General features: G+C 53.1%; 1 protein-coding gene across 1 annotated transcript in view; it reads right to left on the bottom strand.

The window, feature by feature from the left end:
* Window positions 1-4,134: 4,134 nt before the first annotated feature.
* The window catches only part of CHRDL2 (chordin like 2), a 28,209-nt gene continuing 21,421 nt past the window's right edge, over window positions 4,135-10,922 (bottom strand). Inside the window, exons 10-11 of the mRNA XM_080376103.1 lie at window positions 6,949-7,041; window positions 4,135-5,202 (exon numbers count right to left, since the gene is read on the bottom strand). Coding sequence (XP_080232229.1) covers window positions 5,123-5,202; window positions 6,949-7,041 — 173 coding nt within the window. The 3' untranslated portion in view covers window positions 4,135-5,122. The remainder of the gene's footprint in view (window positions 5,203-6,948; window positions 7,042-10,922) is intronic.

The following is a 10,922-nucleotide window of genomic DNA, read 5'->3' as shown; positions in this document are numbered from 1 at the left end:
ATCACGACATCTTCTCCCTGAGGGTGAGAGAACAACTGCCCCAGACAGGGATGTTGCATTAAACACCCTTGTGCGTTGCTGTTGCCCCGTGGAGCCAAGTCCTTTCCAACAGGAGAGATCCTGCTGTGGTTCAGTTGTATGGATGCACTTGCAAATACCCCGAGGAGCCCACGGCAAGTTCAGCGGAGCGGTTACCCAGTGGTGCCCAGAATCATCCATGTTTAACCCACACACAAAATGCTGGCAGAGGCTGGGCAGATGAAGGCAGGGTGGCAAAACCCATCAATGTCCACCTCAGCCCTCATGCAAGAACCCTTCTCCTTGCAGGGTTGGGCACGCTGATGCCCCCCTCTCTCCCTGGCTTAGGCCAGGGCTGGTGTCTGGGTCCACGCCAGGTTCCCTTGGACAGGACTTTTGAATCCCCAAAGCCCTCAGCATCATACAAGCTGCATTTGGGTGTTTGCTTAGAGGCTTTTTGCTCTCATGACATTAGGCAACTTCTACCTGACAGTGTCAAGACCTGTGCTGCTCTTCCAGCTCGGCGGTGCCACCAGCGGGTGCTGGCTGGCTGCCTGAGGGGGTTTATCCACATCAGCAAAGGTGTGAGCTGCCTGAAACTCCTCGTGCTCTGTGGCTGATACGAGAGAAACATGGGGAAGGCAGAAGCAGGGGGATGTCAGCCACGTTACGCAGAGAGGTCTCGGAGATTTCCATCTTTCCCAAACCACGCATCATCTGTGCAGCCACAAGCTGATCTTGCTCATGGATGTGCAAACACTGTCAGAACCAGGAAGGTTCTTCTCCCTGACCCTTGAGCAGATCAGAAATGAGTCACAACCAGCACAACCGGACAATGACAGGGCTGCAAACCCTGTTAAGGAGGTGGAAGGAAGGTGGCCCAGCTGTAAAGAAAGACAGCAAAGGTGCTGGCCTACCTGGGGGTAAGGGGAGTAAATGCAGCCTTGTGGCTGCACGGCACGACAGGGTGGCCTTAGCCCTGCACATGCCAGGAAGGACCCTGTCCCTGCTGGCCCCCAGCCATGGTGGGATGGGTGCCCACGTGGTCCGGGCTGCAGCAGAGGTGACAGTGTGACACGTGGGATGTCCCCAGGGAATGTCCCCTGCAGAGTCTAGGGGCAGCCCCCTCCAACCCTCCACAGAAAGCCCAGCCCTGCCCTGCAAACTCAGCGTTGCAAGAAATGAAAGATCCCACAGCGCTGCACCAGCTCTGCCCCCAAATCAACCCCGTCTTCACGGCTCGGGGTGGAAGCGGGGCGATTCCTGCAGAGGAGCAGGGCGAGGGAGGCGATGCCACCAACCGTGAAGTGCTGGCTTCTGATCTGTGGCTGCTGATCCAATTAAAAGGGTTAATCCCCAGAGATGCCCCCGCGGGGAAAGCAGCCTCCAAGAGTCCCCCATGGGGAGATGTGGTCATTAGGGCAGGCTCCTGGGGCCGCCGGGTCTGGCGTATCACTGACACGGCTGCGGGAGATCACCCACTGCTGGCAGCCCCCAGCCCCCACAGCAAGTCCCCCTGCCCCTCCTCGGCCACACGTCACCAGGCAGTGCTCTGTGAGGTTGGTCACCAGCCCACGTGGCCCCTGTGAATGTCCCTAGCACCCCTCTCGGGTGGGTTTTTCTTAAGATCCTGGGAGAAATGAAGGTCTCTGACACTGGGCAGCTTTCAGGGTAAACCAAGATGAAGCTGGTATCTTCTCCCTCCCACGCCACTGCAGGGGAAGAAAAGCCAGAGGACCCAAGAAGTTATGGCTAGAGATGGATGGATAAGAATGGATGGGGAAAGGATGGGACGGATAGATGGATGGGGAAGAACGGATGGATACATGGATAAATGGATGGATGGGGAAGGGCGAGGAACACACCTAAGAAACCCATGGTTGCAGGTCTGCCATCTGAAGGGAGAGCTGAGCCCACCCCTCATATCCCTGTCGGCTCAGGGGTCACTTCAGGCAGCCGAAAGCCCTTGGTGCCTCACCACAGCGAGCAGAAGGGAAGCTTCTGGGTCTCCTCAGGTGGAGACAAACCACAGCTGTGTCCCTTGCACAGCAGACACCAGTGCTGCTCCAGGACTGGTGCAAGGCAAGATGGCTCCAGGCTTATCCCTTCAATCAAACTAGCAAAAAGGAATGTCATACCGGTTTTCTCTGCCAGGAGCCAGCAGCCGAGATAGCGCGCTTGGCTCCTGCCTAACCAGAGCTCGCCCCTTTGGTCTGCGCTGCCGCAGTGAGCGAGGGGGAACAGCAGCCAAGGCGAAAATGTTTTACTGTTCCATATAAAATTTATGGGGTGCCTTTTATGACAGCGTCCCAAAGCAGGGCTGCAGTAAAGGGATAACTAAAAGGCAGCAGAAAGCCTGATTTGCAACAACGGAGAGCTGGCAGCGGCGTGACGCCTGACGGCAGTGGAGAAGCTGACACTGGGGGAGAAGAGATGCTGTTTGGAGGCAGCCAGGGCCAGGGGATGCAGTGGGTCTGGGAAATGAAGTTATGGGAGGATGGAACAGTCGCATCATGCAAATGACATCTTTGGAGACTTCCACGTCTTCCTTTTGTGGTGGGTATGTTCAGCACCAAACCCTGTTTGCTAGGACCAGCTTCAGTGCAAGGACAACAGCAGGAGCAGAGAATACCCAGTCCACCTCGGAGCACCAGGGCAATGCCATCCGTGTTTCCCAGGAATGGACCAGGCGGCAGTAACATCTCTTGGTGGGAAGCTCCTTGGGATGAGACTGCCTCTCCATCTCCATCTTGTGTCTCCATGAAACCACTCTCCAAAGAAACTCCCTCTTGCACATCACCGTTAACCTCCAAATCTCCCTGCCCAAGGCAAAGCTCAGCCAGGGGTCCAGGGCGATGCAGCTCTGTGGTTACTGATTTTTGGAAGAAATACAGGGCGCCGTGCTCTGGGTAGAGGTGACTTGGTGAGGGGTGGCAGCGACCTCACTCCATGCAGGTTCCTCTGCTGCTGCTTACCAAAGGGTTTCTCCTGGCCACGGAGCAGCCAGCAGCACTCACCACCCTCCTGGACATGGTAGAGAAATTCTGTGTGCGTGGCACTCAGCTGGTTTGCACTGTGTCAGGGCTCAGTATAACCTGTACTGGGTTCAGTATAACCTATACTGGGCTCAGTCTAACCTATACTGGGCCCAGTCACCTACAGACACCTGCAGGAGACCTCACGTTGTGAGGTTGCAGGGTTGGTGCTGGTTTTTACCAGGCCTTCCCTAGGAACCCAACCAGGCAGCTTCATTTCAGACACCTGCCACTTCTGGTAAATGAGCATAAATTGGGCCTCAGCTCTGCTTCAATTAGTGCACGCAAGAGCCAGTTAATTAGGTTGACGAGTGAGGGGTCAGGTTTCCCCCCAGGGACTGGCAGCATCCTCTCTGCCAGCACACAGCTACAGTCATGCACACAGCCATGGGGTGAGGGGTGGCTTTGCCCCCTCTCCCTTTGCCCCACTCTACTGGGGACACCCCTAACACCCAAAGCATCACTAGGATTTTTTTCCTTGGATAAATTTAACCAGATCAGCCCCATTGCCTGGATCATTGCACAGCTCTGATGAGCAGTGCTGGGTCGGTGCCCACCGGCTGCTCCAATTATCCCTGGTTCCTCCTTGCTGTGGGTCCACGGGAGCTTTGCACATTTGCTCCTCCCTCCTTCGGCCATGCATGGACCTGGTTTCCATCCACATTACGTGGCACCCCCCCCCCCCCCCCCCCATTTTTCTGGGGCATAAAAAGAGAGAAGGGGAAGGCATGGCTGTCCCCAGGGTGGGAGCTACACGCATTGATCCTTTTATAGCCCCATGTGAGCAGCTGCCTGTCCAAGAGAGAGCACCTGCACCCACTTAGCAGCTTGCTTGGGCACCCATCCAGCTTGCCAGGACCTCTGATTTCCTGGCCTGGGTTTGCCCCCAGCCTTCACCTGAGCCCTGTGCCCACTGCCAGCCCCAAGCTCTGTTTTCAGCCCCAAACCAGCTGCAGACCATAAGCAAGTGGGGAGGGATGATCCCCTGATGATGAGCGAAGCATCCGTGGGATGTTCTCTGCATGCCTTGGTCCCGCATCCCAACCCTGGATTGGTCCCACTGGACCCCCCGGGTTGTAACATGGACCCTATGGGGCAAGGAGAGCCAACACAGGAGGCTGAATCAAGAAGACGCTTTAATCAGATTTATCAGACAGATCTGGATCTCCAAATAAATAGATTTATCAAAACAGAATAAAACAAGAAACCAGGGATAAATACATGTACCAAAACAACCTGAAAATCCCCCAAAGCTGTTTCCAGACAGGGGGAGGGCAATGCTGCTGCACACCCTCCTCCCCACGCTGCAGAAATGGTCCTGTTCGCCCTTTGGGAGATGCCCCTCCTGTGAATACAGCTCAGTAGATATTATGTAGGATATATATAAATATATAGCATAATAACATGCTTAGTAGAGACCTTAGTGCAGCGTTTGAGGTCTCAGGCCTCAACAAGTCAACAAGTGGGTCCCCCCCAAAACTGCATCTTCAAGTGACCTGCAAAGAAGGGAAAAGAATCCTCCCAGCTGACACAGAGGAGAAGAGACCCAAGATTTTCCAAGAAATACCCTTTGGAGGGTATTCGGCCGGAGAAACCCTTGGCAGATCACAGGGGCTCCAAGGAAAGAAATAAGGATGGTTTTTCTTTCTTTGCAGGTCATCTTTATGCCGACGGTTGGTAAAAAGCACGGGCACGTTCTGCTTTATTACTAGCTCCTGATGCTCTTCAGAAACACTGGCGTGTCAGGGATGTATCCCACCTCCTCACACCGCACCAGGTCTCAGGTCTCCGCCATCTCCCCCTCCTCCCTCTGCACACCCGGCGCCTCCCGCAGCAGGAGCTGCCGGCCGCCTCTTGCGCTCTCCGGCTGGAGAGAGGCACCTCCACCGCTGTGGCTTCAACGTGGTGCAGTTTGGTTGGTTTGCTGGAGTTTTTGTAATTTACACTAGTGTATCCTTTTATTGCTGTGCCAGTCTATTTAATAATGCAACTTTGTTTCTCATATATATGTGTATGTGTGTGTGTGTGTGTGTGTGTTTAGATAATAGCTAGGTTAAAGGTTTTTTTCTTTACAAGTTCTTTGTTTCTTTCTCTGGGCTCTCTGTCATCCTCAGCTCTGACGTCTGGGCTCGGAAGATGTTCCAGTGACCTGGATGAGCAGAGATGGACACTCATTAGCAACAACCCCTGGAGCAGGAAAAAACACAATTTACCCCTTGTGTAGCACCCTCCACGCTGGAGTACCCACAAGGACCAGGCTGGGAGAGAGGTGGGGAGAGAGGTCCACCCACAACGCTGGCCGTGGCCAGAGCAGTTCATCAGCAGTCCCACAATCCAGTCCTAGGCTTTTCCATCTTCCCATTAAAATGGTATTTGAGGTCAAGAGGGGCCCTATATACCTCCTGCAACGCAATTAACAGCACAGCCAATGGCACTTCCAATGCTTTCCCTGGAAACCACCTACACGCTCTTAAAAGCCTTTTGCTTGCCCTCTGACTCATAATCAGAAAGCCAAAATCCACGTTTCGTGGGCCATGGGCAGGTATGCTTCTCTCCTCCCTTCTGTCACCCCATTTCTTTGGGGTGGGTTGCTCAAAACCCCCACGTGTACATTTTTTCCTGCTGCTGCCTCAGCCTCGGCTCTTCATGCAGAGCTTTGGAACCACCTGAAGGAAGGGAAGATCCTGCTGCAGAAGGAGAAGAAACCCCCGCCTAGACCCCCTGACAGCCCCACCGGTGAGCTGCAGACTCCCTGCAAAGCAACTGCATCAGTGGGAGCTGGGAAAGACCCCCAGAATTAGCACAAAGTGTCCTAATCCCTCTCCTTGCTCCTCCCAAGCATCAGCAAGCCCCTACGTGCAGGAGGTGGTGGCTGGAGGTGCTTTCCCTCTAGGTGGTCGCTTCCCCTGTAATCCCAGCAAGGATTATGCAACCCTAATGTCGTCATCCCCAGGGGGGGCATATTTTCCAGCTGAATTAACCTCCTGTTGTGAAGAAATCACCGGCCAATGCTTCCCTAGAACTTGCAGCAATGGCAGAGAGATGGTTTCACAACAGGTTTATTTGTCAGGGGAAACTGAGGCAAGAAGAAGGGGGCACGTGCCAGAGACCCCGTTGGGGTGCAAAGCCCAACCTGGCAGCAGGGACTTGAAAATCGCCCAGAGTTTGGTCAAGAGATGTTGTGTCAAACGGACTGGAGGTGAAAACAAATCTCCACCCTTGCTGGGGCACTGGGTGTGCTGGTATGCACTGGGCAGCAGCGCCGCTGCCGGCTGACCCGATGACCTGTGGGTGCTGGACAATATGGGAATGGCTCTGATCCGAACCTAACCCATTAAACTCTAACCCAGCCCAGGCAAAGAGGCAGCCAGCAGGAAATAGCACGGCAGTTTTGCTCCGCACAGGCACTCTCGGCATGTGCACTGGCATTCCTGCATTTTGTAACATTTACGCACATCCAAGAACATTAAAAATGATTTTTAAAAATATTTCAAGAGTTTATTTTTTTCAAATCCCTTGCATCACTGTTTTTTTTCTTCCCCCCGTAACACCAGATGGATTAGATATAAAAATCAAACAGTTTTACAGGCTTTGGAGAGACAAAGCCTTTGGATTTCACAAGCGTGCATCCACTTTTAGAAAGCTGGCTGCCCTTTCTGATACCATAAAGTGAAAATGTGACTGCTAACCAGGAGTGTTGCATATGCGTGTGAAGAGAGGTCAGCCCCAAGCCGGCTCTGTTTGCACAAGCCTTCTCCCAACGGTTCAGCTCCCCACACCATGCCAGGATTTACGCAGCCTTTGCAGAACGGCCAGAGCACAGCAGCAAAACACAGGGGTTGTTTGGGGCAGGGTCTGCTGAAGGAGTGGGGAAACGGGATTTCTCTGTCCCTACCTTCATTCGTCCTGGTGATCAGTCTGAAGTTCTGTGCTTCTTGCTTGAATTCTTGTTTGCTGATCTTCTTGGTCTGTATCAGATGAAATATTCCTGCAGAGGGAAACACAGAGCATCAGGCTCCGCAACACTCAGTTTAAGGCTCAGATAGGTTTGGATGCACACCACTCTGTCCCCTCCTGAGATGCAAAAGGGATGCTGCCTGCACGGGATGCCTAGGGGTCCTGGTTTGGTGCAGGACCTGCTGCCGAAGCCTGCTGGGAGGTTGGGAGTGAAGCCAGGGCTGGCCGAAGACCAGGAGAGTTCTCATTTGAAAACAGTAACTCCTCGTTAAATCAGAACGCAGCAGGGACAACGCTGCAAAGCAGGTGAAAGCAATAAGAATTTGTTGCTCTGAAAAGCATCTCGCACTGGAGGAGGTCTGATCTCCCCTAAAACTGTAAGAGAAATAAAGGTGAGACCAGCGGGAACCTGGGATCCCTGTCCTCTCTGCCCACTCTGGACCACCTATCTTCCCCAACTGCAGAGACCTCTCCATCCTCGGATGTTTTCCTTTCCTGGAAGCAGCTGGGGACCAAAGTTTTCCATCTCTCTGCCCCCAGCCCTGAAACTCCTCCAGGACAGAAAAAAAACCCAAATGACCTCAGCAGAGGTTGATATTTCTGCCTGTGCCAACACCGTCCCGTTAGCGGAGGTGCCTGACTCAGATGTTTGACCCAAGAAAACCAGAACCTGCATTTAGCAATGGAAGTGACCTTTCTGTGGGATTAGGGGTTACGATATTCATATTCGCCTGCGAAGCGTGACAAACCAGGCAGGTATGCCTGGCACATCCTTCCCTACCTCTCGCCCAGGCTCCCCGTGCCTCCAGCCTCTCGCTGCCAGCAGATGTGAGAGGCAACGTGGTCCCCCTTATTTGGTTAAGAGATGTTCCCCAATTCCCAGCAGCAATTACACATAAAAAGAGTATGTAAGGAAAGGGAACCGACTAGCAATCCGTATAAATGAGATGTGATGGACTGTGGAAAATTAATACAGGAAGTCAAAGACATCCGGAGAAATATGTGGATATTTGGACTATTAATAAGTCTTTTAAGTGGGTCAGGAGAAGAAGTCCTACCAGTAACAAAAGAAGATACTGGATGGAGATAATAAAACTGTTAATGACGCAAGAAAGGCACAAGTGTTCAATAAATCCTTCTGGTCTATACTTAGAAAGGAGCAGGAGAGTGTGCTTATAGTCCCCATGGCTGATGAAGCACTTTCCAGTACATTAGTAACCAAGAGGATATTTTAAACAAGGGCTACAAGAGATAAACATCTTTTAATCAACCGACCTAGATAATGCTCACCCAAGAGCCCTCGGAGAGCTGGCTGAGACCTTTGGTCCCGTGGACGGTCATTTCTGACAGATGCCAGGCACGGGGGAGCAGTGGAGGAATGCAGACGATGCTCCAGCACGCACAAGGAGAGCTCGAGGTGGCGTAGATAAGAATAGCCCACTGCGCCTGCCGTCCGCCAAAGAGGCATCGCGGGATAGAGCTGGCGAAGGGTGATGCCATTTCCCGGCGAGCAGATACCGTCCAACAGACAGGATCACTCTTTGCAAAGTTTAGGATGAGATGGAGGGAGGTCATGGAGCCGTTGGGCACTTAACACCTTTCTTTTCAGGGGAGGTTTAGATTAGGTATTAGGAAAAATCTCTCCACTGACAGGGTTGTCCAGCGTGGGAACAGGCTGCCCAGGGATGTGGTGGAGTCACCGTCCCTAGAAGTGTTCAAAAAAACATGCAGATGTGGCACATAGAGGCATGGTTTAGTGGTGGCCTTGGCAGTCCCGGGTTAATGGTTGAACTTGATCTTCAAGGTCTTTTCCAACCTAAATGATTCTGTGATTCTTGGTGCTTTAGAAGCAGCTTATAAGAAAGCTGGGGACAGACTTTTTATATAGTGTCTCTAACTACAGGGCAAGGGGAGGTGGTTTTGAACTAAAAGAGGGGGGATTCGAACTAGATAGAAGGAAGAATTTTTTTACAATGAGGTGGCGAGGCGCTGGCCCAGGCTGCCCAGAGCAGCTGTGGGTGCCCCATCCCTGGCAGGGCTCAAGGCCAGGCTGGACGGGGCTGGGAGCAGCCTGGGCTGGGGGGAGGGGGCCCTGCCCATGGCAGGGGGGTGGGACTGGCTGGTCTTGAAGGTCCCAGGTCCCTTCCAACCCAGACCACTCTGTGATTCTATGATTCTATGCTTTCAGCACTGCCTCAGGACCAAAAAACAAGCAGAGTCCAGTAGAGCACAAGGAAAGAATTAAGGACCAGTCCCACCTCCAAGGGAGAAAATTCATCTTTCCTAATTTTGGGGAGACAAGGGAGAGCCAGGGTCTTCTGCAGTGCCATTCTGCCTATCCTAAAATGGGTGCAGAGGACACAGAACTGCTTCTCTCTGCTGACGATGGGGGGAACCAACATGACACTTTAAAGCAAGTCTGGTTCAAGAGACTGGTCTCAGGACTTGTTAAGTCATCTGCAGAACAAAACCTTGGTGAGTGGATGGGGATGGGACTATGGGTATACGTGGGTGTATGAGACCCACCCCAGCGGGACATCAATTTTAGCTGGAGCCCCACACGCTGTTTTGGGCTCTTCATTTCAAGAAAGACACAGAGAGAGTCCAGAGCAGAGCTATGAGAAGGACCAGAAATGTCTAACACCAAGGAAAGACTGAAAGTAACTGCTTCGGCTGTCTAGGAGAGGACAGAGGTGGGAGCTGATGGCATCTTCAGAGGAAAGGAGTCTGCTCTTCAAACCCACAGTGGAGAGGACACGTAGGCATGAGCTTGAGCTGCTGGGAGGTTGCACGCTGGGACAAGTCTTCCCTTAGGAAGGGGTTTGTGGCTCTGGAAGAGATTAGATGGGCCGTAGAGTCTCTGTGGCAGGAGATCTTCAAGTAAATGCCAGAAGACATGGGGATGGCTGGTCCAGACTGCACAGGTCTTTTCTAGCCCAGGTGTGAGGATGTACAAGCATGATCAAACACTGGCGACCAATGAAGGTCCCAGGACCGTGCCTCCAATACAGCCCAGGCTCCCGGTGAGGCAGGGTGAAGGAGTCAATGACAGAGCCTCCAAACTGTGCCGGTCCCTTTCTGATCCTGCCTGTTCCTTTGGTGCCCTCACTCCCCATGATAATTCCTGCTCTAAAAACATTGGAAAGTCACTTCTCAAAACTCCTGAGGTGTGCAGACCCCTCAAAACACAGGGAAGCCTGCACTGAAACTCATCTGGGGGCTGGTTGTGCACCACGAGCAAGCTGGGTAAAGCTTTCAGCTGGGTGTCGGCGCCGGTTTCTCCTCTCAACTCCTGCCTCGTGGAGGAAACTGTCCCGGCACAGAAATAGATGAGGCCACGTAGGTATCATAAGCCCATACAAAGGCAGATGGACAGGCTCCAGGCGTGACTTGCAGCCTCTTTTCTCCACACATGCTGCTCTGTTGGTAGAGTGATGGACCATGGAGAGGTGGAATCCATATGTGACTGAGCTCATGCTCTTTCCCAATAGTAACACTTTGCTCTGCCAAGCAAAAGAGCTGTGTTGGCCTCGGGGACAAGGGCCTCCCCTGTCCTTGGCTGGCAGGGCTCAGGAGCTCCGTGCAGACGTGAAGCTTTTGGCCTCAGAACATGGCAAGAAGGTTTGGGTGGCGACCTCTGCCAAGGAGCGAGGAAACAGCGGGGCCCAGACAGTGCAGGCTCAGAGCTGTCCTCCAGCTACAAGGTGCCATTGTGAAGGAGGCTTTGCTGAGGCAGGGGGGAGGACGGGGAGAGGGGCACCGCAGAGGATGGAGGATGGCAGGGGGAGGATGGAAACATGGTGGCAGCCAGGGCTCCATCTCTAGAGTTAATTTCTCCAGCTACCATCCACATGTGCCCACCCTTGGCAGCTGGGAAGAGCCGGTCACAGGGGGGGCTGAGGTCTCCTTAGG

The sequence above is a fragment of the Falco punctatus genome, assembly GCF_963210335.1.
Source record: "Falco punctatus genome assembly, chromosome: 2".
NCBI lineage: Eukaryota > Metazoa > Chordata > Aves > Falconiformes > Falconidae > Falco > Falco punctatus.
Note: the sequence above shows the minus strand (reverse complement) of the source record. Positions and strands in the feature narration are given on the sequence as shown.